Here is a 26087-nt window from a genome sequence, read left to right as displayed (position 1 = left end):
ATTCCTTTGAACACTGCTTTGTGATTAGTTCGAATACGCTTCTGGTCTGTAGAGCAAGGTGACGGCTTCTTGTTTTCAACTTTTACTAGACTCTCTGTAGCATTTGAAGATTGTGGAAGAGATATTCTGGCTTGAGAGACCACGTAGGGAAAGGGACCAACAGACAGACACATCCTTTGTTAGCTGAAGAGTTTGGGAAGGGGTGTAGGGGTGGGTCATGTCCTGAAGGTAAGGCTGTGCCCTGCCTTTATTGCCTTATACCTGTAAGTGTTTTGAATCGGATGCAAGCAGAAACCGTAAGCCAGCGAAGGGAATGCAAAAGGGGAGAGTCATTTTGAGAGGATGGCTGGATGGATGGATGGATGGATGGATGTATAGATAGATAGATAGATAGATAGATAGATAGATAGATAGATAGATAGATAGATAGATAGATACTGTAGACCAGTGGTTCTAAAACATTTTCATGTCAAGGACCCCCAAATTGCATGCATTTGGATGCAGACCCCCATCTGAAAATATTGCTTGTCTCGCATAAGAGAAGATTTGTGCAATTTTCACAATTGTTATCATTATCATTCATCATAATTAGATACACTTTGAGAACCACTGCTGTAGGCAGACAGACACCTTTATTGATCCCCAGACAGCACAGCAGTAAAAGCTACAGATGCAGGGCATAGAAGTGCGGTCGGTACAGAAAAGATCATCACAAGAAACATCACAGTAAAGACACCCAGAAATATTGATAAAAGTATACACACCGTATTACAGACGTATTACACACCCTATACAATCATCCCGCCTGGTGCAGAACATAAGACACTATGAATAATTGAAGACTATAGGTGTGCCGGGGCATTCTGGATCAACTGAAGGGGGTTTAAGCGAGCATGCCGACAGGCCAGCAAGGAGGGAGTCAAGCCTAGAGATCACTGAGGGCTGGGGCTTGGATAAGGACCTGGGCAGACTGCTTAGTGAGGGAGGGTCTGATCCTCTGGATGTTGTACAGCGCAGACCTACACAATTGAGTGTGGTGTGTGTCAGCACATGGATTAAAGTTCTCAGACTGATTTCAGTCATTTGGATTCCATAGAATTCAGCATGTCTTCTATGGAAGCGTGCTATGCACCGAAAATATGCACCGAAACAACACGTCGCAGCAAGCTTGTAGACAGCCTATTTTCGATTATTCGTTATTTCAAAGAGTATTTGAAGTGGTCAAACTAGCAACATGTTCAATCTTCAGGCAACTCCTAATGATCTCATATATTTCTTAAAAGCAAAGGATAACCCTCTGGCGTCTGGCATTTCGTTTTAAAATACAAAAATGACTATACCGGTATCCTTTTTTTGTCAGGGCTGGTATGGCCGACTTTAGCATCAATCTGCAATATCTTCAGCTGGTTGGGTGTATGGCTACCACTCAGACAATTGGACTCGAGTCATAGTGACTCGACTCGAGTCTGACTCGAGTCGCATATTTGACGACTTGCGACTCGACTCGGACTTTGAAGGTAAAGACTTGCGACTCGACTCAGACTTGGAAGGTAAAAGACCAACGAGACTTGAGACTCGACTCGGACTTGCTAGCCAATGACTCCCGACTCGACTCGACTCGAGGCAAGATGACTCTAATGACTCGTTTTGTTTTTTCCCCTATGAATGATCTGTGTGTGAAATGCGCTCTACCGCAAATGCCTCTCTCTCTTCATACAACCCCATGCTCACTCTACCGCAAATGTGCTCTCTCTCTTTATATAAACACATGCTCACTCTACCGCAAATGCGCTATCTCTCTTAATACAACCCCATGCTCACTCTACCGCAAATGTGCTCTCTCTCTTTATATAAACCCATGCTCACTCTACCGCAAATGCGCAATCTCTCTTCATACAAATGCATGCTCACTCTACCACAAACGCCACCACCGCTCCCAGCGGGGTCATTTTGATTCTATGACGGCTGCCGTCTAGTTATCATCAGTGCCAGTGTTGTGAGGAAAAACAAGCAACCAGGTCTAGGAAAACCAGCCCAAAAGAAGCGAGTCAAGCGAAAATAGCAGATCTACAAGCTCACAACGCCTGGCGATGCAACTAGTTCGTGTTTGTTTATGACCCCAGCCACCCCAACAACAACAGTAGCACCAGCCAGCGAGATATACGTACTTGTAAACATGAAAGTCACTCACCACTGTCGAATTTACTTTATCCATGGTAACAGCAATAAAGTCTTAGTCCGTTTTTTGGTGCGCAACACAACCCTCGTTTAAGTGAATTGCTTTCACCTGCTGCTGCTGTGCAGAGTGTGCGCTACAGCTAGGGCATATCTCCGCCAAGCCAGGGTGACCTACCCAGGCTCATGAAATTCATATGCAGGCATAGTAGCCAATTAGAATGAAATCTGCAAAAACTGACTCATATACTGATACAGAACCATATATTGGCTATTTATTATGGCTGTCGGGTGGAAATCTTGTATGTTCCTTTTTCATTATTATTTAAAAACAATTTGAAATCGTGAAAATAATAAAAATCTACAAGCTGTAATTATTTAATAATTAAGAAATACTATATTTTAAAGACTGAAACAGCAACTAAAGTCAATATTAGAGCAAGTTCATTCACATTTCATTTGAATGAAAATAACTTGTGGGTAAAATTCATTCTGTGAATCTAATGTGATTAATGTGAGCCCTACTTCAGTCAGTGAAGTCCAGGGCTGAATGTGACATATTGAGACCTATATAACTAAATATTGGTCATTTGCCAACACATTATTTTGTGAAATAAATGGGTTATATTTCACAGATAGTTATACTATTCTTATAATATATTAAAATACAATCATCCTTAACCTTCAAGTTAAATGCATTATTGACTTGCCCACAACAGAAAGACTTGGGACTCGACTTGGACTTGGGACCAAATGACTTGGGACTCGACTTGGACTCGGACCGGAGGGTTGGATTGACTTGGGACTCGACTTGGACTTGGGACCAAATGACTTGGGACTCGACTTGGGACTCGGACCTGAGGGTTGGATTGACTTGGGACTCGACTTGGACTTGGGACCAAATGACTTGGGACTCGACTTGGACTTGGGACCAAACGACTTGGGACTCGACTTGGACTTGGGACCAAATGACTTGGGACTCGACTTGGACTCGGACCGGAGCGACTTGAACAATTGTCTGCGTACCACTACATATTGTGCTAATTGTTTATTATATGTTTATTATTGTTTAACACATTTTGTTTAACACATTTTAACAAAATGTTTTCAGTCGTGAGATTTTATTTTGCTTTAATCCATGGTCAACAGTATAACAGGGATAACAGCGCTTGTGAGCATAAATGACAGAGCCAAGGGATCTGGTGGTGTAGGTGGGAAAATGGAGGGGGCCAAGTACAGACCGCTGGGGGACCCCCGGTCAAAAGGTTACAGGGGTGGAAGCATCCCTTTTCCATGAAAGCTGGTAGGTCTGACCTGGTAGGTAGGAGGAGAACCGCTTGAGTGCCGTCCCTGTGATACCGAGGTCATAAAGGGTAACCAGAGAATGCTGCAGTTTGGTCAAATAAGGCTGAGGACTGAGCTGTGGGTGGCAGCCTGGTGTGCCTTTGTATTATTACCCGCTTGCTGAAAGCTGCGGGTCTAAGAAGAGGCAGACCTACTACTCATCATTCGACAGATTACGGATTTGCATTCGACAGATTCATTTGCATTCGACAGATTTGCGTCATTGGCTGTCGTTTAAGCCAATGGGATACTTTCCCATACTCTGAACGGGCGGCCTCGTCCTCCCAAGTTATGGGACTATGGATTCCTCCAAGCGCTAGCCAAATTTGGCTAATAGTTAGCTTGTATGATGTTACTAACTAACTGTTTTTAGCCAAGCGCGCTAATGTCCGCTCCCCATTAGTTATCGACGCAAGTCGCGTTATTACTCTCGTAATTTTCATGTATTGTACATCCCAAAATAAAATGTATTAACCATGTTATGGTGCTGTAATGACTTTATATTTTCTCAACATAATACTGTCTTTTACACGGGGCTTGGAAAAGAGGATCGCTTCCGCATTTTCTTCTTCGTTGGTCTAAACAATGACACGGTTGCCAGATTTTGAGACAAAAATAAGCAACCAGGTCAATGAAAACAAGCCCAAAGATTTAAGTGACTATTAGGCTACATGAGCACTTTAAACCTATATGCATCGGCTATTTGAAAATAGACGATTTGTATGTCCTGGTTATATATATTTTTTTTTCATTCTCTTTCCCTCGTGCCTTCCCTCCAAGTTACCCTCAAAAAGGGACTATGGTACTATTTTTGTGGTAATACAGTATACATTATGATATTACATTTAAATTTCATGTTTGATTATGGCTAATGCTATAAAAAATGGAGGAACATGCTTAAGATTTGTCTCCTGGAATGTTAAAGGGATAAATGGTCCAGTTAAGAGGGGCAGAGTATTCTCACACCTAAAACACCTTAAAACTGAAATTGCTTTTTTACAAGAGACTCACCTTATTAATAAGGACCATCACAGGTTAAAGGCGCCATGGGTTGGCCAATCCTTTCACTCTAATTTCAGCAGTAGAGCAAGGGGAACAGCAATTTTAATACATAAAAAAGTACAATTTTACCCTACTACTGTTATAGCGGACCCTAATGGCCGGTTTGTAATTGTATCAGGCTCTCTTAATAATGTTTCTGTTGCCCTTGTAAACCTATATATTGGTTATATATAGGTTATATATAGGTTTATTACATTTAAATTTCATGTTTGATTATGGCTAATGCTATAAAAAATGGAGGAACATGCTTAAGATTTGTCTCCTGGAATGTTAAAGGGATAAATGGTCCAGTTAAGAGGGGCAGAGTATTCTCACACCTAAAACACCTTAAAACTGAAATTGCTTTTTTACAAGAGACTCACCTTATTAATAAGGACCATCACAGGTTAAAGGCGCCATGGGTTGGCCAATCCTTTCACTCTAATTTCAGCAGTAGAGCAAGGGGAACAGCAATTTTAATACATAAAAAAGTACAATTTTACCCTACTACTGTTATAGCGGACCCTAATGGCCGGTTTGTAATTGTATCAGGCTCTCTTAATAATGTTTCTGTTGCCCTTGTAAACCTATATGCTCCTAATTGGGATGATGAAGCATTTATTGGAAGAGTAATATCACTCTTGCCAGATTTAAACTCTCACCGCCTAATTTTGGGGGCAGATCTTAATTGCGCAATATCTCCACTGATGGATAAATCTCACCCAAAACGGGAAGCTCCCTCTAAAATGGCTAAAGCAATTTCATCATTCATGAGTCAAATAGGAAGCACAGACCCATGGCGCCATCTCCACCCTAATGAAAAACAGTTTAGTTTTTATTCTAATGTCCATAAATCATTTTCAAGAATTGACTACTTTTATATTGATAATAATTTTCTCTCTGCAATTGATAATGTTGAATACTCTGCTATAGTGATATCTGATCATGCACCATTGCTGCTTGACCTCTTACTAGCACTTCCCCTGAAATCACGGCCTCCCTGGAAGTTGAATTGTGCACTGTTAAATGATGATGGGTTCTGTGATACTATTTCTAAAGCAATTGATGAGTTTCTTAACTTTAACCAGTCTGAACATACATCCCCGTCTTTGCTTTGGGAGACATTCAAGGTGGTTCTTCGGGGGGAGATTATATCATATGCTGCCAGGCAAAATAAATTGAAAAGGGCAAAACAGGAACAACTCTTGGAAAGCATACAAAAGCTGGACAGCAGACTGTCAATGTCAAGGTCCCCTGAATTAGAGAAAGAAAGGCAAAATCTCCAAATGAACTATAATTTACTCTCAACTACAGAGACAGAAAAATTACTGTTAAAACAACGTGGGCTTTTTTATGAGCACGGAGAGAAGGCAGGACGTATTCTGGCACATCAAATTAAGAGTCAATCATCTTCTCAGGAAATTAAACAAATAAGGACCCCATCGGGTGAACTGTCTGCAAACCCGGCAATTATCAACGATTCTTTTAAAGCATATTACTCAGAGCTATATACTTCGCAATCCCCAGCTGACAACTCTGACATGATAAGGTTTCTGGACAGCCTGGAATTTCCATCCGTAACAGATATTCAAGCAGAAGTGTTGGATCAACCATTAAAAAAAAGTGAAATTGTAGACTCAATCAAATTAATACAAAGTGGGAAGGCTTCCGGTCCTGATGGTTATCCTATAGAGTTTTATAAGAAGTTTATTGATAAATTAGCCCCTCTTTTGTTAAAAATGTATAATGATTCCCTGGACCGGGGAGCACTACCTCAAACTCTCACTGAAGCCTCAATAATACTACTGCCTAAGCAAGGTAAGGACAACACTGAGTGTAGCTCATATCGGCCTATCTCCCTTCTGAATGCAGACTATAAAATCTTAGCTAAAACCTTAGCACTACGCTTCGAACCAGTTATGGCAAATATTATATCACCAGACCAAACTGGATTTATGAAGAACCGCCACTCCTTCTCTAATATACGTCGCTTACTTAACATTATTCTCTCCCCTGCATCCACTGAGACTGCAGAAGTGGTTGTCTCTTTGGATGCGGAGAAAGCGTTCGATAGGTTGGAGTGGGGGTATCTATTCGAGGTCCTTAAAAGGTATCGAATGGGCTCTAAATTTATATCCTGGATAAAGCTTTTATATTCTTCACCCAAGGCATCACTGAATACCAACGGCACAAGGTCCCAATATTTCTCACTTGGCAGAGGTACACGCCAGGGCTGCAACCTGTCTCCTATGCTCTTCGCCGCGGCGGTGGAAACGCTATCTATGGCGCTTAAATCTGCCAACTTTATTCAAGGGATTTATAGAGGTGGCTCAGAACACATTCTTTCGCTATATGCAGATGATTTATTATTATTTATATCTGATCCGTTAACCGTTATTCCCCAGACAGTGGAACTATTGAACCGATTTGGATCTTTCTCAGGCTATAAATTGAACCTCTCAAAGAGTGAATGCTTCCCAATAAACAGCTTGGCCCTCCAAATTCCAGAAACGTGTCTTCCTTTTAAAATGTCTAAAAACTATTTCAAATATTTAGGTGTGAATATCTGTAGACACTTAAATTGTAGCTTAAATTGGATTTGGAAAGGTGGAATAGCTTACATATAACCCTTGCCGGGAGAGTAAATTGCATCAAAATGATTGTGCTCCCACGCTTTCTGTATCTTTTTCAAAGCCTGCCAGTCTTTCTACCCAAATCCTTCTTTGGAACAGTAGATACACTAATTTCATCTTTTTTATGGAAAGGTAAAACACCCAGGATAAGGAAGGAGTTCCTACAGAGACATAGTTCTGAAGGAGGATTATCTTTGCCTAATCTCAGAAATTATTATTGGGCAGCCAATATACACAAAATGATACTCTGGATACAGGATCCTACACTGACCTGGTGTGACCTTGAAGCTAAATCATGTCCTACCACCTCATTTCTAGCCTTACTTACATCGAAATTACCTATTCAACCTAAAACATTCTCAGTTAATCCAATTGTGGTCTCTACTTTAAGAATCTGGTCTCAATTCAGAGTTGCCCTTGGAGTCAGAGGAATGTCTAACCATAGTCCTATTCTGAACAACCACCTTTTCTCCCCACCCAAGAATGATGCAGCCTTTTCTTTGTGGCAGAGAGCAGGCCTTGCTAAGTTAAGGGATCTTTATATAGACAACATATTCTGTAGCTTCAGCGAACTGTGTGAAAAGTTTAACCTCCCAAATTCTCATCTGTTCCGATATTTCCAGGTTTGAAACTTTGTGAAAAATAATAACTCCTCCTTTCCAAATGCTATCCCCAATTCTTTAATTGACACAGTTTTGGACATCTCCATGACGGGGAAAGGTTTAATTTCAAAGGTTTACACCTTAATTTCTAGTCATACAGTAATTTCTTTGGACAAAATTAAAACAGATTGGGAACATGAACTGGGCAGGGTTATAGATGATGAACTGTGGGAGGAGGCCCTAATGAGAGTGAATGACAGTACATCATGTGCTAGGCTGAACCTAATACAATTTAAAGTGGTGCACCGTATTTATTTTACTAATCTTAAACTTTCTAAAATATACCCAAGTATCACAGACTCCTGTAATAGATGCCATATGTCCCCAGCAAATATGACACACATGTTTTGGTCTTGTCCCCGCCTACAAGGCTACTGGACTGCCATTTTCAAACATCTTGCTGAAGCTTGGAACATAGAGCTGTCACCAGGTGCAGAGATGGCGTTGTTTGGAATTTGTCCAGATCATCATCATATTGGAAGGGGTATGAAGCAGAATCTTGCCTTTATATCTTTATTAGCAAGAAGAAGGATACTACTGGAGTGGAAATCACCACTGGCCCCTAAAGCATCTGTATGGCTTAAAGACCTCATGATGTACCTAAATTTGGAGAAAATTTAATTTAATCTGAGAGGATCACCGGGAAAATTTTACCAGATTTGGAGCCCTATGATTGAATATATAACTAAATTAAAGACGTTACAGGACAGATAAAACAAACACCGCCATCGACACACTGACAAGCTCTAGGTTAGTATGCTAAAGGAAGAAAATAATGGATTCCTACTTTTCTTTTTTGTATACACTCCATATGTACCATGGGGAGGGTTAGCGAGGGAAATCATAATACATATGAACTGAGTATTATTATTTTTATTTTTTTTATTTTTATTTTTTTGAGTTAAATGTATGGTTATGTTACATGTTTGAATGTTGTATGTGGGATGGGGGGGGGGTAGATGTAAGGGCACGAAAAAAAAAAAAAAAAACTTTTGACATCCTATGGCAACTGTATTCTCATGTATGTGCTGGTCAAAAGCAATAAATACACATTTAAAAAAAGAAAATAGACGATTTGGAAATAGCCGATCTACAAGCTCACAACAAAATAATAACAAATAAAATGCAACTACCTACATTTACAAGCAACTTTACAGAAAACGAGGTCGCTTATAATTAGTATACATGGCAACACTAGTACGAGTACTTTTCCCACCACTGTTGATGTTTTTAACATGACTGCCCTGTTTAAAAATGAATGAATAAACACTATAACCAAGGTTACTGTAGCAACATTTTTCATGTAAGGTATGACGCTAAAATCAGCTGAATTTCATATATATTTTATAGATCTACCAGCTCACAACGCATCGCCGCCTTGTGAGCTTGTAGATCTGCTATTTTTTATTATGACGTTTTATTGAATACTTTATTTACAAAAGACATTAATGAAACCAAATGGACCCATTTGGGTTTTTCTTTCATGTAAGCCAGTAGTGAAAAGGGCAAACTTGCAGTTATGCATTACAACTCAAGCCCTGTTTCAAACAGTGAAATCAAAAGACAAGTTGTGAGCTTCACTTTTATAAAGGGTTAGGGTTACATTGCAGTATTGATACTTTTACTTAAGTAAAACATTACAGTACTTTTTCCACCACTGTTGATGTTTTTAACATGACTGCCCTTAGGCTACCTGTATTCAATGGACTCACTTAGTTTATTGTGATAATAGTTTATTTCTTTCATACATAAATGAATACTAACTGGTCACCACCGGTCTTTTGTCCAGGAACAATGCATACAACACTATCAACCAGTCCTCCTGGGTGTGTGTGTGTGTGTGTGTGTGTGTGTGTGTGTGTGTGTGTGTGTCTTCATTTTTGTTGTTCATACATTTCTAAGTGAAACACTGTAGTTTTGACTTGGGTAAGGGTAGGCTACATTATGAAGTAACTATATCAGCTGGTGAAAATAGCAGATCTGTGAGATTGTAGATCAATTATTTTCACTATTATTGATATTGTACACACCACACACACACACACACACACACACACACACACACACACACACACACACACACACACACACACACACACACACACACACACACACACACACACACACACACTTTATATTGGTAGCCAAACAATGAACCTCTGTGGAGTTATTTTTGTTGCATTGGAATGGCTGAGATTTTATTTTAATGACAACTTTTACATTTTGTGCTGCAGATTGGGGCAAAAAAAAAGCCTGCCACAAGCGGGTACATTATGACTTTGTCATTTCTTGTTTCTTTAAGAAGTACTCTTTCAGTGTAGTGGGCATGCTTGAATCCTGGCTGGTTGAGATCCAAAAGGCTATTTTATGAGAGATGAGGGCACAGCTGATTAGGAACAACTTGTGCAAGGCTTTTGGAAAGAAAGGAAAGTGGTGATACCAGTTTGTAGTTTTTGACATCTGAAGGCTCAAGAGAGTGTTTTGTTATTTAATAATCCTCTTTAGTAATCCTAAATGTTCTGGTGAAATGTCATTCAGTTGAATTACTCATCTGTAATTAGCAGCGAGGTCGGAGAACAAGATAACTAGGTAGTGAGACATGGCTTGTTCTGAAGTTTATTAACCACATACAGTGAATATACTGTGCATTATGTGGCTGGAAGATGTGAGTCATGTCGGAGTTATGTGAGTCATGACTGATACAGAAATGAGCAAGATGGGTTATGAATAGGAACACTTGTTAGAACACGATGTTCTAATAAGCAGCTGACAGTTACTCGGGCCTACATTATCTTGATAAAGCAGAGCACATCGCATCAGAAATACATTAATATACTTACACAACAAGAGTGACTAAGTATGGACGGAGTCTTCATGACATCACCACAGCCAAACATGTATTTCCGGGTAGATAACACAGGCAGCGTCGCATTGGAACAGTATTATCCATTAACCTTATTACTGGAAGAACAGGACACTTATGATATTGTTATTGTCTATTAGACATACATTATTTTGTTAATATCCACAGGTTGACAAACTAGACCGCCTAATTATGTTCTGGACACTTTGTTTTATACAGTGAAAATGTCCATAGACATTTTACCTGGAAATACCTGTTTGTTTGCAAACATTTAAACATTCTGATCTGGTCTATACTGTAGTTATTAGATTATCTACAGATACAGATTATCTACACAGCAAGCCTCATAGCAATAATCTAGTCTCAACTGTTATTGTCTACCTGTGTCCTACCTACAGCACTGCCATAGGTAGCATGGGATTCTCTCTGAGAAAACACCAGAGATAAGTATCGTTTTGCAAGGGTAAAATACTCGGCCACCACCGTGGAGACTAGGTTTTGAGTCCTCTGTGGAGCCTCCGGCTTGGCCAGGTGCTCCAGTGAACACAATTAGCTGTGTTCATGGGTGGGAAGCCGGCAGGGGGTGTTCTTTGTCGCTGTACTTGCAACTTCTACAGGTTGGAGGGGAACTGGTAGGGATAGCATGTTCCTTCGCTCGTGTTACACCTTCCCAGCGAAACTCCTCACTGTTTGGTGAAAATAAGTAGCTGGTTACTCCATGTTAGGGTTTAACACCGGGAATCCCGGGATGCGGGAATCCCGGGAATCCCGAGGTTATTTACCGTCCCGGGAACTGACTTCGGTTCCCGGGATCCCGTTTTTTTTTTTTCTTGTTAGAAATGAATACTAATTAGTAAAAAGGCCTATCTACAGCGCGGAGGAATTACTATTATAATTAGCCAAGTTACTTGCCGCGTTGCCGACCAGGGCAGGGTCCCATCGTCCCGTTGTGAACCAATATGAGACGCACTGAATGTAATAGTAATGAACAAAATAAAACACAAGTGCATGGCTGTGATGCCCCCCTGCCTGCCCTGCGCACGCTGATTTCTCCGTTTCCTCTGCTGTCAAACAGTAGACACCAGTTGACTAGTTGAGATTCAACATCAAGTGAAACGCTGCATAAACAGTGGGTAGGTTTGATTTCGAGCCTATATTCCAGCTTAAAATGCGCGCAAGCCAAGCAATGCTTTTGATAGAGAGAGAGGAGAGACTGGAGAGAGAGAGAGAGAGAGAGAGAGCGCGTGCGAGAGAGAATTAGACCGATGTGGTCGGTGGTCCGATTTTTTTATCATCATTAATGTAGCCTACCCTACCTACACTTGCATTTTAGAACGTTCAAACTACCATTTTACTAGAACTACCCAGTAGAACAAGTGAACTGCACAACAGCTGTCTGTCTCATTGATTGTCAGTGGCAGCGCATGCATGTGCACATCAAAATCACACTACAAAACCCGACATTTGATCAACAACAAAATATAGATTAATACATTTGACAACATACAGCCAACGTCCCAAAATTGAGTCTTAATATCCAGCAAGTAGCCTAATATAAATTAATAACTGCAAACAAATTACAAGTTTAGGCTATCAAATCAATATCCTACAAAAGTAGAGATAAGCTGTGACCTCACCGGCGCTCTGATGGACAATAAATAAATAATCCTTTTGCAAATTCTCTTGTCAATAATGATACAAATGGAACGTTTATTTCAGCAGCTAGAGTTTGACATTGTTTGAGTGCGTGTTGGGTGCACAGCGCAACTCCTCGTTTAAGTTAATTGTCTTCACCCGCTGCTGCGCAACAGGGCAGATCTCCGCCAGGGCACTATATTATATTTATATATTATATTTATATGATTTAAAAAATCAACTTAAGTCATTATTAGTGCAAGTTCATAGGTGGACACAATAGGGACATTTGGGCACCTCAATATAAAATTGGCTATTTAAGTATCTACATATAAATGCATTTTAGTGGGTACCTTTTTTTTTTTTTACCCTTTAACGGGAATTCCCGGGAAGCCCGGGAAAAGGTCTGAAAATTCCCGGGAATTAAAATTAGCTATTTCCCGGAAAATGTTAAACCCTACTCCATGTGGCTGTATACACCCTCCCCATATCAACTGTGGGGGTTAACAGTGCGAGGGACCTTGTAGTAGCCTACTGTAGTTATTTTTTATGGTAAAACAACTACATTGGAGAAAGAGGGTGAAAAAAAAGCTAACTCAGCCCCCTGGTATTCTGCTGGGTTTTAATCGGATGGTGATTAGTTAGTATGCAATTATACAAGCTTCTCTCCCCTTTGTAGACCACAAGGGTAGAGGTACTGTTTAACTTCATTGGTCTGTGCACAGCATTAAAAAAAGAAAAACCCTTACAAAGCATGTTATGTTCAGTGGCACAAGATTATGCCACAACTAGAATCTCTCTTCTCGTACTGCTGCAACCTACGTTCTTTATACAGAATGAGAGGAGGGTCACAGCATTTGAAAAATGTCGAAACCTTACTTGAAGACGTGGAACCCTTTAAGAAGACAACATGACCCCTTTTATGATGGTCCCACAGAGTCTTAATCCTAGGGTCCATCTGTGGCCATGGCACTGTTGGTAACTGCAGTATTTACATAGATCAGAGAATATTAAAGACATTTCCACACAAACTTTTGTGAAAATAGTCAGATGTCACTGAAACAAATGTGATTTTATGACGTTTTTTTTTTTTTTACCCCAGACTGAAATAAAAGTCTTGGCTTTCATCATTTACAAATACCGTGGTCCAGTTCAAATGAGAAATATATAATATATAATTTTACAGGCTGCAGGCTGGTGGATCATAGGAAGAACACCAATTTATTTTCAACTGCTTTTCAGCATTATTAAACAGGACAGTGTAGAGAGACAGGAAAGGGGGAGAGAAGAGAAGACACTTATTTTGATTCCAATTTAAATTCTTAATTTAGTAACATTTTTGACTGTGTCTCATTCTGAATGAGATGTTCCTGTTCCCCTGTATGGTTTTGACTTTATTTGCTTTGACCAGATTTCCTACTCCTTGCTGGCTGATCGTAGTGGGGACCACCAGTACTTCCGCATCGACCCAGAGCTAGGCTCCCTCTACACAGAGACCGTGTTTGACCGCGAAACCAAAGGCTCCTACCTGCTGGAGGTCCAGTCGGTGGATGGCTGGGAGTCTGCTCGGCCTGGAAAACATGGACTGCCCAACTCTGGTAACAATGACACAATGTGGTTCTGTTTACGCACCAGCTACAGCAGAGTCAGACGCTATACTGTGTGTGTGTGTGTGTGTGTGTGTGTGTGTGTGTGTGTGTGTGTGTGTGTGTGTGTGTGTGTGTGTGTGTGTGTGTGTGTGTGTGTGTGTGTGTGTGTGCGCGTGTGCGTGTGTGTGTGTGTGCGTGTGTGTGCGCGCGTGCGCGTGTACATATTCAGTACTGCGGACAATTATGTGCGCTAAATATTGTTGTATTTGATATGAATGAAAACAGGCCCATGCCTAGGGTCATCTATTTAACTACAGCCATTTAGAACTCTAGCCACAGACAGGGTATGCAGATTCATAATATCATCTAATGATGAGGTCAGCCCATTTGGAACAAGAGTGGTTAATGGAGTATTATAACAATTATTTGCGTATAGATGAAGTCTACAGAACTAATTCTAATTCCCTGGAGGCTAGCAGTGCCGTTAATGACGAGGACTGGATTCTAATTGAATATGTCTACTCGTGGTGCAGGTCACATTGGAAGGAGAAATAAGGGGAATTGGAGTGGGACAGAGGAGAATATATATACTGTAGCTTTAGACAGCTGGTCTCTAGATGTCATTTAGGGTTCATTTAGAGTCCTCATTGAGGGGAGCCACAAGCTTTCTCTCTCTCCCTCTCCCTCTCTCTCTCTCTCTCTCTCTCTCCCTCTCCCTCTCCCTCTCTCCCTCTCACGCATAAACACATCTGCTCCTCTCTTCCTCAGAGGACCCTAAGCCATCTCTTCTTGTCACTCCCTGCCAGATGAATGCGTGCACACATTAAAATCCTCAGTTCTAACTTCAACTCTGCAGTGTGCAAGTGGATAAATGAACACTGAGGATTTTTACCGTGCAAGCATCCGTGTCCCAACATTTAATAGAGAGAGACAGAGCAAAGGACAGAGAGAGGGACAGAGACAAGAGAATGATGAAACAGAAACAATATTCATGAATAATATGGAATATATTAATAGACAGTCTCTCTAGGTTTCGCTCATAATGATATGTTTGACAGCATAAACACTAAACTAAAATATTAAGCAGTGTGAGGCCCAAGGTGAAGATGATCTGTGGGATTTCATTCACTGTAATTATGCATTTATGAATGTTGGATAAGGATACAAACACTTCTGGGTGACAGAATATCACAAAATGTTTGGACATGGACACACACACACACACACACACACACACACACACACACACACACACACACACACACACACACACACACACACACACACACACACACACACACCTGTGCGCAAACACCCCCCTCCACACCACCTATTGTATATGTACACCTGCACATACACGTGAGCACACACAGACACAAACACACACACAAACACACCCCCACACACACACACACACACACACACACACACACACACACACACACACACACACACACACACACAAATATTTCATATTTGTGCACAAACACAAAAGAATGCGAGGACATACAGGACATGAGTGTGCGCGATTGATTTGAAAGCAGGGCCCCTTGTTGACCTCTGCTCAGCTACCTGAATCACAAGGACACACATACTGTATGCTTTGTACCTGCACTAATACAAGTATGTAAAAAAACCACACATTGTGCAGGTACATGTGCAGACGTAGCCTAACCTTATTCTCTAAGATGGTTGTTTTGATATTGGTGACAGAGAAAGTGGATTTGGTTTGGTTACAAAATAGGACCTTGAACCAATGGCTTTGTGTGCCAGCCAGCAGAGCTCAGCACTGACAAAGCTACACAGCAAAATCCTCACTGTTATTACTTCCAGAGGGTACAAAACTGACACAAATGGACCCATTCACGTTTACACTCATAGGGTCCTGTTTTGGGGCAGGCAGATTGGGGCGAGGTGTGCATCAAATGGGTGAATTGACCATTTACAGAGGTGACGTATTTTTCCCCGCCTGCATACTTTTGGTATGTTGGGCACTCACAGTATGCTGGTGTGGCAGGAGAGGTTTACTATAGAGCAGGGGTGGGCAACTTTGATGATGGAGAGGGGAGGGCCACATTGCATATTGTTGTTGTCGGGCAGAAACCTCTTATCTACATATTTTAACTTTTTTTGTAAAATGAATGCCGTACTTCGCCATTCTATGTCACACAAAAGTAGCAAATATAGCAGATCTACAAGCTCAAAACGCGCTGGCAGCGCGACGCGTTTTAAGCTTGTAGATCTGCTATTTTTGCTACTTTTGAATTGGAATCCTGATTTATTTTTTGTTATTTTTTAATTGGAATCCTGAAAAGTAACGTTTTTATTGAATTTCAAATGCATTTAGTTATAGTTATGTTAGCTTTATGAACTTAAATGCAAATACATTGGACATAAAAAAGACAATAGAATTGTAATACTAGTCATTAAGCTACTATAATATAGATTAAGTAATTAAAGCGAGTCATGTTTGCATGTTTGGAATTATAACAGCTGAAATAATATATCAGTATTCCGATATTAACCTGGTGGGGGCCGCATGTGGCCCCCACCAGGTTACTACCAGTTGCCCATGTATGCTATAGAGAGTCAGTGAGGACTGTGAGAGTTGTGCCATTCACTGCACCAGCTGTATAGTGAGACACACACTCTTTCATTGCTTTTTTGTCTCACTTTAGCTGGTGGAGCTACACCCAGAGATAGACATTGAAGAGATCACACAACCCTGCTTTATATGTTACGAGTCACACCCAAACTGTGCATACCCAAGCTACGTGCAGACTTGGAACCGCGACTACAGATCTCATAGTGAAAAATGCATGAGAAGGGCCACATAACTGTATAAATGTCCCCATCCGCCAATATGTCGTTATGTCACTGTAGCATGCTGAGTGCCACTGTGGGTTCTTGCAGACGCCGTTGTGTAATTAAACCTTCAACGCTTTATTGACCGTACACAACAACAACAGCCTTACTGGCTCTGCTGCTTGTCATGCATTTAAATCAAAGTCCTTTATAACTTTGCACCATTGAGCCCCATGTCTGGTGTTGTGTGTGCAGTATGTGTACTGTACCTACGAAGCCAGTTCCATCCACCATCCAGCCAGGTTATGGGATTGCGACTACTACGACTAGAGATCCCATAGCCTGTGGGGAACACAAGCATAATTACAGGCAAAAATGTAATAAACAGCTTAAATTTGTGAAAAGTGAAGAATCAGCTTCCTTACTCCCTACATATGCTGGAAGTATGATTGATTGATCGAGATAGAGAGAGAGCTGGTGAGATTGATTGTTAAACCCACTGAGGAGAAAAACTATCAGACATAGTTTTCTTCATTTAATAGGATGCTTGTCTTTTTCAATTTGACACGAATCCTTCTAAATGGAACACATATTTTAATGTTTTTGTGCATTCTAACCCACTTGTAACTAAGAATGGCTAAATGCCTGTACCCAGCAAAAAGAAAATGTGTGCATCATGACGTTTAGAGAATAATATATTTATTGGTTTCTCCTTCATAAAAGGTGTATTGATTGGTCAACTAGATTGATTATTTCACATACTGATTCTGTTTCACTCGTCGCCAGACATCATTGAACGATTTCTCAAGGTTTTTATGTAGTGTTTAAAACAAGAAGACTACATGGATGGAGAGTCCAGTGGACAGTTTGTAGACTTTTGTCTTTCATAGTCTCTTGTGTATTCAAAGCATAATCAAAGCATATCGCACACACACACACACACACACACACACACACACACACACACACACACACACACACACACACACACACACACACACACACACACACACACACACACACACACACACACACTGAGTAACGCTTCCCACATGTATTAGCTGCATTTGTTATTTCCTCCCAAGTTAATTTTACATCATCTGCTCTTGGCAGTCTGTTTGGGGTGCTGTAGATTTGTTGTTGATGACTCTGCACCTCCCACTCAAGGACATCAGTTTGTTCTCCGGAGAAATTACGTTTCCAAGGCTTTTCTTCCATGACAGTATGAACATTACCATTATGCCCTTGCACTGAGCAAAGTGCACTGCTCTTAAAGGTAATGAAAAGTGATCATTTGATTGGTCATGATTGAATCCAGTCCACCCCAACCCACATCGTCACTTCATTGCGTGTGCTCCGCCCTTCCCTAGTCTAGAAAATACCAAACGTCTGTCTGACCAAAAGAGGGAATTTCCTATGTAGTGGTTGCCTGTGTTTGACATGCCACCTGCTTGTGCGTGTTTGATACACATTTATTTCCGAACGAAGTGTGGAAACATGGATGAAAAGGATTCAACCACGAGATATTGTATGGAGGAATGAAGGACGGACTGACGGATGGACGGACGGACGGACAGACAGGGTGACAGCAGCTGTCACAGTTTAGATCTGTTGATCTGTTGATCTCATCCCTTCATCAGATCTGTTGATCTCATCCCTCCATCTCTCTCACACTCTGTCACCCCCTCTCTCTCTCTCTCTCTCTCTCTCTCTCTGTGCTGTATTCTGAACACGTTGAACTCTAGGCGGCTGTGACTTGTTTTCTTAGTACTCTGAGGGCTGCGTTAGCTTGCGATCCATGGCGTGCAAGTGTAAGCCGGCCTCGCTACCCGGCTTAAATAATTTATCTCAACTCCGAGAGAGAGAGTATTGCAAATTATGTTCCTTTTGATTCCAATATCAAAGGGAGCATATTATATTGGCTCGCCCCTATCTCCTTTCTTTGAGCGATCCCCTTTACACCTCTAACCTCGGGGTGCTTTTACTGCCAAGCTACTGCTCAGGGTTTTCCTCCGTTTGAAAGAAAAAACTCAGACGCCCACAAGGATTAGAATGACAGAGGCATAGAGAGATAAAGGATGTGATGGAGACAGATTGATGAAATGAGAAAAATGGCCGAGTGGAAGTCGTCTTTGTTGTGTCTGTGTGTGTGTGTGTGTGTGTGTGTGTGTGTGTGTGTGTGTGTGTGTGTGTGTGTGTGTGTGTGTGTGTGTGTGTGTGTGTGTGTGTGTGGGTGTGTGTGTGTGTGTGTGTGTGTGTGTGTGTGTGTCTCCTTTGCACTTGCCTTTACTTGAGCTATACACGTGTCTCTTCTGGTGTGCTTGTGTGTGCAGTGTTTGATATGCGTGTGTGTGTGTGTGGGTGTGTGTGTGTGCATACGCATGGCTACGGGGTTGGGGGGTGGGGGGATTGACAGACAAAATGTGCATGTTCAGGCTGACAGAATAAGAACAGCCTCATGTTTTTTATTATATATTTTCCTATCTCCTTTCTCTAATCTCTCGCTTTTCTCTTTTCCACGTCTCTCTCTCTCTCTGGTGTTATCCCGCCATCGCCTCTCTTGTCTTTTCCCTGCCTGTCAGACACAGCATATGTGCGTGTTTTCATCAGCGATGTGAACGATAACAAGCCGGCGTTTGCTCAGGCGGCCTATGAAGTGGCTGTGGATGAGGACGCCGACGTGGGCTTCCCCATCCTGACTGTCAGCGCTAACGACGGAGACGAGGGTGAGTAGCGCATCCGGATCAGTGTCAGAATCAGCTTCATTGTCACATCACACGATTACAGGTGTAAAAGAGTGGGCGAAATTCTTTCTTAGATGAGCCGTCAATATTGCTGCGACAGGAAGAGTTAGAATAGGGACGAGAGAAATAGCGAGAAAAGTAACACATAGTACAGAACAGGTTCAACAGGAAGGCACAGACAATTAAAATGCCAAAAAGTCCAATATACGTACATATGCAATGGATACATTGGTGGCACTTCGAGGAGGCAGAAGTGCTTCCTGTGCAGGTTGAAAACATCCAGCATAAAAATGACAGGTATATACAATGTGCATGGTTAAAGTGCTGCTCTATTGCCTGATTTCTTCTTAGCTGCACCTGAGTGTTGCGCACCGCAAATAGCAGATCTACAAACTCACGACACATTTGGTGCACGACACCGGTGTGCAACCAAGTATAAATCACCCTTTAGAGCACAGGAAACCGTTCCTGGTTCGATTCATTCCAGCTGGTGTTGCATGTCGTTCAACCCTCTCTGCCCTCAGCTTTCAGTTTCCTCACTGTCCTGTGTAAATAAAGCAAAAACTGCACAAGAAAACATGAAAACATGTTTGTCCTAGTTTTAGGAAAGTTTATATTTGTATGTATTTTTTGGTGAATCCATGTTTGTTAAGGGTAAACTTTTCTGAACCTAACTTTATACCATTCCCATGGCTCCTCTTCCATTCACCTACTTTCTCTTCCAAATCATTCACTATATGGAACAGCTCCAGCTTGAATCTTGATTTTCTGGTTCCTGACTGAGGGAGTTGTTCCGATATTACATGACTATCCTGGCCTACACTACATATAGATATAGCCCTCACAATTGATGCTGGTGATTAACAATTGTCGCTGTGATGCCATCTATCGTCTTGTGTAGTCATATTTTCGCGTTCGATAAAACATACACGATGCGCGTTATTATCTAGCGTGGGTTTTATGTTCAGCGGAGTCTCATAAATCGTTTTTACTGCAGCCTTTTTTAACCCATGAAGACCGGGAAGGGAACGCATGTGTGTCATTTTAGATTTCTTTGGCTATTCAAAAATAGCAGATATACAAGCTCATAGCGCGGCACAGAGTGCCGCGCTATGAGCTTGTAGATCTGCTATTTTTGAGTGCCCGCGCTATGAGCTTGTAGATCTGCTATTTTTGAAAAATCGTGAACATTTGTGCAAATCTTTGAATATATATATATAGTATTTTTTTTTTAAAGCGAACATTGGTAACTCAAATCTTTGCTTCTGGGGGATTCTACAAAATGTCTTCTAAATCCTAAAGTTTTTTTGAAAAACGTATGTTTCTATATAAGTGGTTCTCAAACTGTTTCATGTCAAGGACCACCAAATGATATGTATTTGGCCCGCGGACCCCCAACTCAAAATATTTTGATCCAGGGACCCCCCCAGAAGCAAAGATTTGAGTTTAAAATGTATATTCAAAGATTTGCACACATTTTCACGATAAAAAAAATATATATATAGCAGAGCTGCTATTTTTGAATAGCCAAATAAATCTTAAAATGACACACAGATGCGTTCCCGGTTTGAATGGGTTAACACCCGAGAAAGTGTAGTAAACTACTCACCTCTATTCCAGCACGCTGTAGATCACATGCAGTGTTTGATGATTCTCCCTATAGCCTAACCTCTAAAATCACCCCCACACCAGCCAGATCCACACAGAGCAGGGAAACAAATAAGGCTCCTCAGTTTATTGGTGCAAAGATGGTCAATACATAGTGCATTTTCTCTCTCTCGCTCTCGCTCGCTCTCCTCTCCTCACTCTCTCCGCTCCTCTCTCTATATCTCTATCCTCTTTCTCTCTGTAAATCTTATCTCTGTCTCTCTCTGTCATTCTTTTTTTCTTTACCCCTTCTTCTTCTGACAATTTCCTCCCCCACGCACATTTCTGTGTTTGTCCTACTGACTCACCTGCCAGTGAGGAGCCCCCACCGGGAAGGGGCAGATCCTCCGTCCTACTCCTCCCGCCAACACTCCCTGCTGACAGGTTGCCGCCCCATTCTGTAGGATTGCGTACAGTGACAATTATCACCCACCCCCGTCCGGCTTCCCTCCCCCCCCCCACACGGGCCAATTGTGTTTGTGTAGACGCGGTGGATTTGAACCCATAACCTCCATGGTGGTGGGCAGGAACTTTACCACTGCGTCACCCGAGCTCCTATTCTGTCACTCTTATATTCTGTGTGAGGACACTGTCTGCTCCTTCCCTACAGTTCTCCCAGTGATCTGACAACATACACATTCATGTGGTACAAACTCATGCGCGCATGTGCACACACGCACGCACGCACGCGCACACACACACACGCACACGCACACGCACACACACACACACACACACACACACACACACACACACACACACACACACACACACACACACACACACACACACACACACACAGGGTGGTTGTGAGATAAGTCTATTGTCAGGCAGATCAGTTCTTCTCATTTGTGGGGAGGCGAGAACATTCGGTGGACTCTTTTTCTGAGAAGTGGAATGAGGCTGTGTGTGTGCGTGTGTGTGTGTGTGTGTGTGTCTGTGTGTGTGTGTGTGTGTGTGTGTGTGTGTGTGAGAGTTTGTGCGTTTGCATGTGTGTGTGTGTGTGAGAGAGAGAGAGAGAGAGAGAGAGAGAGAGAGAGAGAGAGAGAGAGAGAGAGAGAGAGAGAGAGAGAGAGAGAGAGAGAGAGAGAGAGAGAGAGAGAGAGAGAGAGAGAGAGAGAGAGAGAGAGAACAGAAGAGAGGAGGGGAGGGAGGCGGAGCTGCATATTATGAGACATTCATCATACTGGAGAGCAGTACTGTACACCTCACACCTCACTGTGATGAATCACCCTCTCCTGCACAGGAACACACATAAAGTACAGTACTGTTCTCTCTCTCTCTCTCTCTCTCTCTCTCTCTCTCTCTCTCTCTCTCTCTCTCTCTCTCTCTCTCTCTCTCTCTCTCTCTCTCTCTCTCTCTCTCCCTCTCTCTCTGTAGTGTTCATGTACATGGAAATACAAACACGTGAATACCCCCATCTACAACCACATGCACGCACGCACGCACGCACACACACACACAGGGACATGGGATGACACTGTCTGAGGCAAAAGGGTCTGTCCTCAGAATGGGTCATTGCTACCAATGAAGAGCTGGAGAGGGAGGCAAAGTAAGGGAGAGAGGGGGGCAGGTGTGGGTTAGTGAAAATGTGAAGACGAATCTACTTTGACATATCTATAAGAGGTTTAAATGTTGTGCTCCTGCAGCATATTAGCACTCATATGCTTTTAACAGAGCAGGCAGGAGGGAGAGAACATCTCTCTTCCATTCAATTCATCAAGTGAAGGAAATGTTAGTGACATCCTAAGGCCTACATTATTTTGCTATTGCTCTCTCTCTCCCTCTCCCTATCTGATTCTTCGAGTCTATTACACCTTTTCACTCATTACCTCTTCATCTCTCTCTCGTTCTCTCTCTCTCTGTTCTCTTCTTGTCAGCATAAGAGCTTTTGTAAAGTACCCAGTGAGACGGGTGCAGCTTTTAAAGGGAGACACAGCTGGGAAAAACACCCATTTACTCTTCATTTGTTTGTTTGTTTTATTTGTTGTTCTTCTACTCCCTGTGCTATTCCCCCCCCCTCCTATGGGTCTCAGCAGTTTTCTAAACACACAGAGAGGCAGAGAGAGATGGGGGGTGTTACGGAAGACAGGATACACAAGCATTTATCCCCTAATGCCTCATTGGAAATGCCAACAGACAGACGGTACAAAACGGTCTGGATTAGTGTGTTCCGTGCTCCGCTTCCTCTACTTTCATCTCGTTAATAAGCTGCGAATCCCTTCTTGTCTTCAGAGGTTTCTCCTTCCTCTTTCATATGAGTGCAATGGGTGGTGGATGCGATGTCGATTAAAATGCGGTCCTAGGATCTGTACCCTGCCAGTAATTGCATTGAAGGGGATCGTTTTGTTGATCAGTGTCTAATAGACTTTATTAAGCCTGCTTAGAATAACGAGAGACAGAGATGAAGCGAGGTAGGGAGGGACAGTTTGGCGACAGGGCACTGATGCTGAGCAATACAAATTGTGGACCCCTCCTATAATGAAGCATCAATTATTCAATGAAAAATAAGGGACCCAACCATTCTTGATGGCTATCGTTATTGCCTAGTATCATTAAAAAGGGCCCTTATCAAATGGCTCTTATGGCAATGAGACTATTTGTACAAGAGTCATTTGTTGTCTCAACTGGATAGACAAAATTCAATTGAGGATAAATTGCTCCTTCCCTTTTATGGAAATGGTAATTAACCAAAGAAGTCTGTGAAAGAGTTTTACTTATTAAAAGTGTTTTAATTAGGTAATTAAAAAACAAGGTACACCATGAATTTTCTTGTTAAAGTTACCATATTGAGTTGTTGATTTTCACTGTTAGTGGCTTAGGGGTAGAGTGGCCGGGTAGAGTGAACTGGAAAACCGCAAGGTTCCCAGTTCGATCCCGGGCTGGGGCGCTCCCCTAAGCCAAATTCCATACCCGAAAATCTCGGCCACTCGCTCACTCCCACTCGGTCACTCCGACTCCAAACCGGATGTGCTCAGGGTCCAATTACTCAGTTGCTTCTTGGAGGAGGCGAGTGGAGTCGAGTGGAGGAGCCGAGGAGGCTCTCTACTTCCGCATTTAGCGAGTGTACATCAAGTGTAGGCTCGACCACTCTCCACAGCTCCTCCGCGGCAGACTTCCGCATCACGTGTAGACGTTTTTTTTGTTTTTTTCCCTTCTCCTGTGACGTATACATGGTCCTCCTCCACATGTGGCCACACAAACAATGCTTGAAACCCGAAACCATGCCCCGAAAACACCGGCTGCTCGCCCCCGCCGATCACTCGTTGCCCATCTCACACACACACACACACACACACACACAGTGTAAATTAACTGAAAAGACGCAACAAGCCACTGGCTTTATTGCTTTGTATGATATAAAGTATAATACAATTATATACATTGTAATATATTGTGCACACTTATACTGTCTCAAAAGCTGATAGTTCATTTCTCTCCGTGCATGCCTCAATGCAGTGCATGGACTACTATAAATTACTGTGACAAAGATTATGTTTAAAATAATGTATTGTATTTATATATAGACTGAATATAGGGTGACTATATTCTGAATTCCCCAAAAAGAGGACACTTTACGCTATTTAACTATAGCCGTACTCATTCAATTCTGAACCGATTCTTAAATTTTAAAATTCTCTATTTGCTGTGAAGGGTCTTCTTTCATGTCTATCAGTCATGATTTATTTCGCTATCAAACAATATCAAGCAAAATCACAAAATCGTTTTTTTCTTTTTTCTTCGTCCCAGAAGTGGGGAGGATATCACCCAAACTCTCAAAACCCCGGACATTTGAAGGATTTTATAAAAAACCCCCAGACAGCCCCCCAAAAGAGTATATGTCCGGGTAAAAGAGGACGTATGGCCACCCTGCATGAATGATGTAATTCAGAGTCAGACATACTCTGTAATATACGGTGGCTGTTATACGCAGCAGTGCCGTGCGGGACTGCTGCGGGGGGTGGGGGGTCTGGGGACTGTACGAGCAAAAAGAGGGACGGGTCAGGATTTAATTCATAAATGTAAGTTTGCTCATCCTGGCGCTTCGTTCACTATTTCAGGAATAAATGGCTTTGCACAAAATGTTAACTATAAAGATAACAATGTGGCCATCCACATTGATGAATTGTCTATTCTATTCTGTATTATTCTATACCTGCATATTATTCTATGCATGTATATTTTCATCCACGGCTCTGGTCCAGCTGTTTGAGACGTCATAAGTGATCGCGGAATTTGCCGTCGCTTTGAAATTACGCTAAGTGCAGTCCGATCCTTTGACGGCAACCGCTCGACCACTCCGTCCTCACAAATTATCCTCGGCTCCTCGCAGGGGCGGGGCTTAGGCGCGAGTGGAGGAAGCGAGGAGAGTGAGCGAGTGACCGAACTTTGGGGAATGGAATTTGGCTCTAGAGTTAGTGTCGAAGTGTCCTTGAGCAAGACGCTGAAACCCTAATTGCTCCCGATGAGCAGGTTGGTGCCTTGCATAGTTTCCTCCGCCATCGGTGTATGAATGTGTGTGTGAATGGGTTAATGGCACAATCAATGTAAAGCGCTTTGGATAAAAGCGCTATATAAATGCACCATTTACCTGTGTAGCTACTGTACTGTATGTACTATATGTCTTTAATTGAAGTGTTCAATTTAGTTCACCTTACATGATTTTCACCTAGTGAACTAATGACATGATTATGATTTCAATTAATATTTTAAACAATACTGAGGATGTACGTTGTACAGCAAATGAGTGGCTACTGGTTACATCGTTTCTGGACATGTTTGGCTTCCGGCGGCCTCATCATACCAAAGACTAAACAAAAATGACACCGGCTGCCCCTCTGCTTATTAAACCTGCACCTGATGCTATCTATTAACAGACATAGATTGGAGGAAAGCTCCAGTAATGGCACTGTCATCCCGTCCAGGAGGGAGTACTTGGTGCTGAACTT

The 26087-nt window shown here is 42.0% G+C and overlaps 1 protein-coding gene across 1 annotated transcript in view; it reads left to right on the top strand.

Moving 5' to 3' along the window:
* Positions 1-26087, top strand: part of LOC308081310 (neural-cadherin-like) — a gene marked incomplete at both ends in the record, with an annotated part of 140904 nt that overhangs the window by 89515 nt on the left and 25302 nt on the right. Inside the window, 2 exons of the mRNA XM_080457692.1 lie at positions 13765-13951; positions 19330-19473. Of these exons, the coding sequence (XP_080313818.1) occupies positions 13765-13951; positions 19330-19473 (331 nt within the window). The remainder of the gene's footprint in view (positions 1-13764; positions 13952-19329; positions 19474-26087) is intronic.

Source organism: Gymnoscopelus braueri (assembly GCF_963280865.1).
Source record: "Gymnoscopelus braueri genome assembly, contig: SCAFFOLD_155, whole genome shotgun sequence".
Lineage (NCBI taxonomy): Eukaryota > Metazoa > Chordata > Actinopteri > Myctophiformes > Myctophidae > Gymnoscopelus > Gymnoscopelus braueri.
Note: the sequence above shows the minus strand (reverse complement) of the source record. Positions and strands in the feature narration are given on the sequence as shown.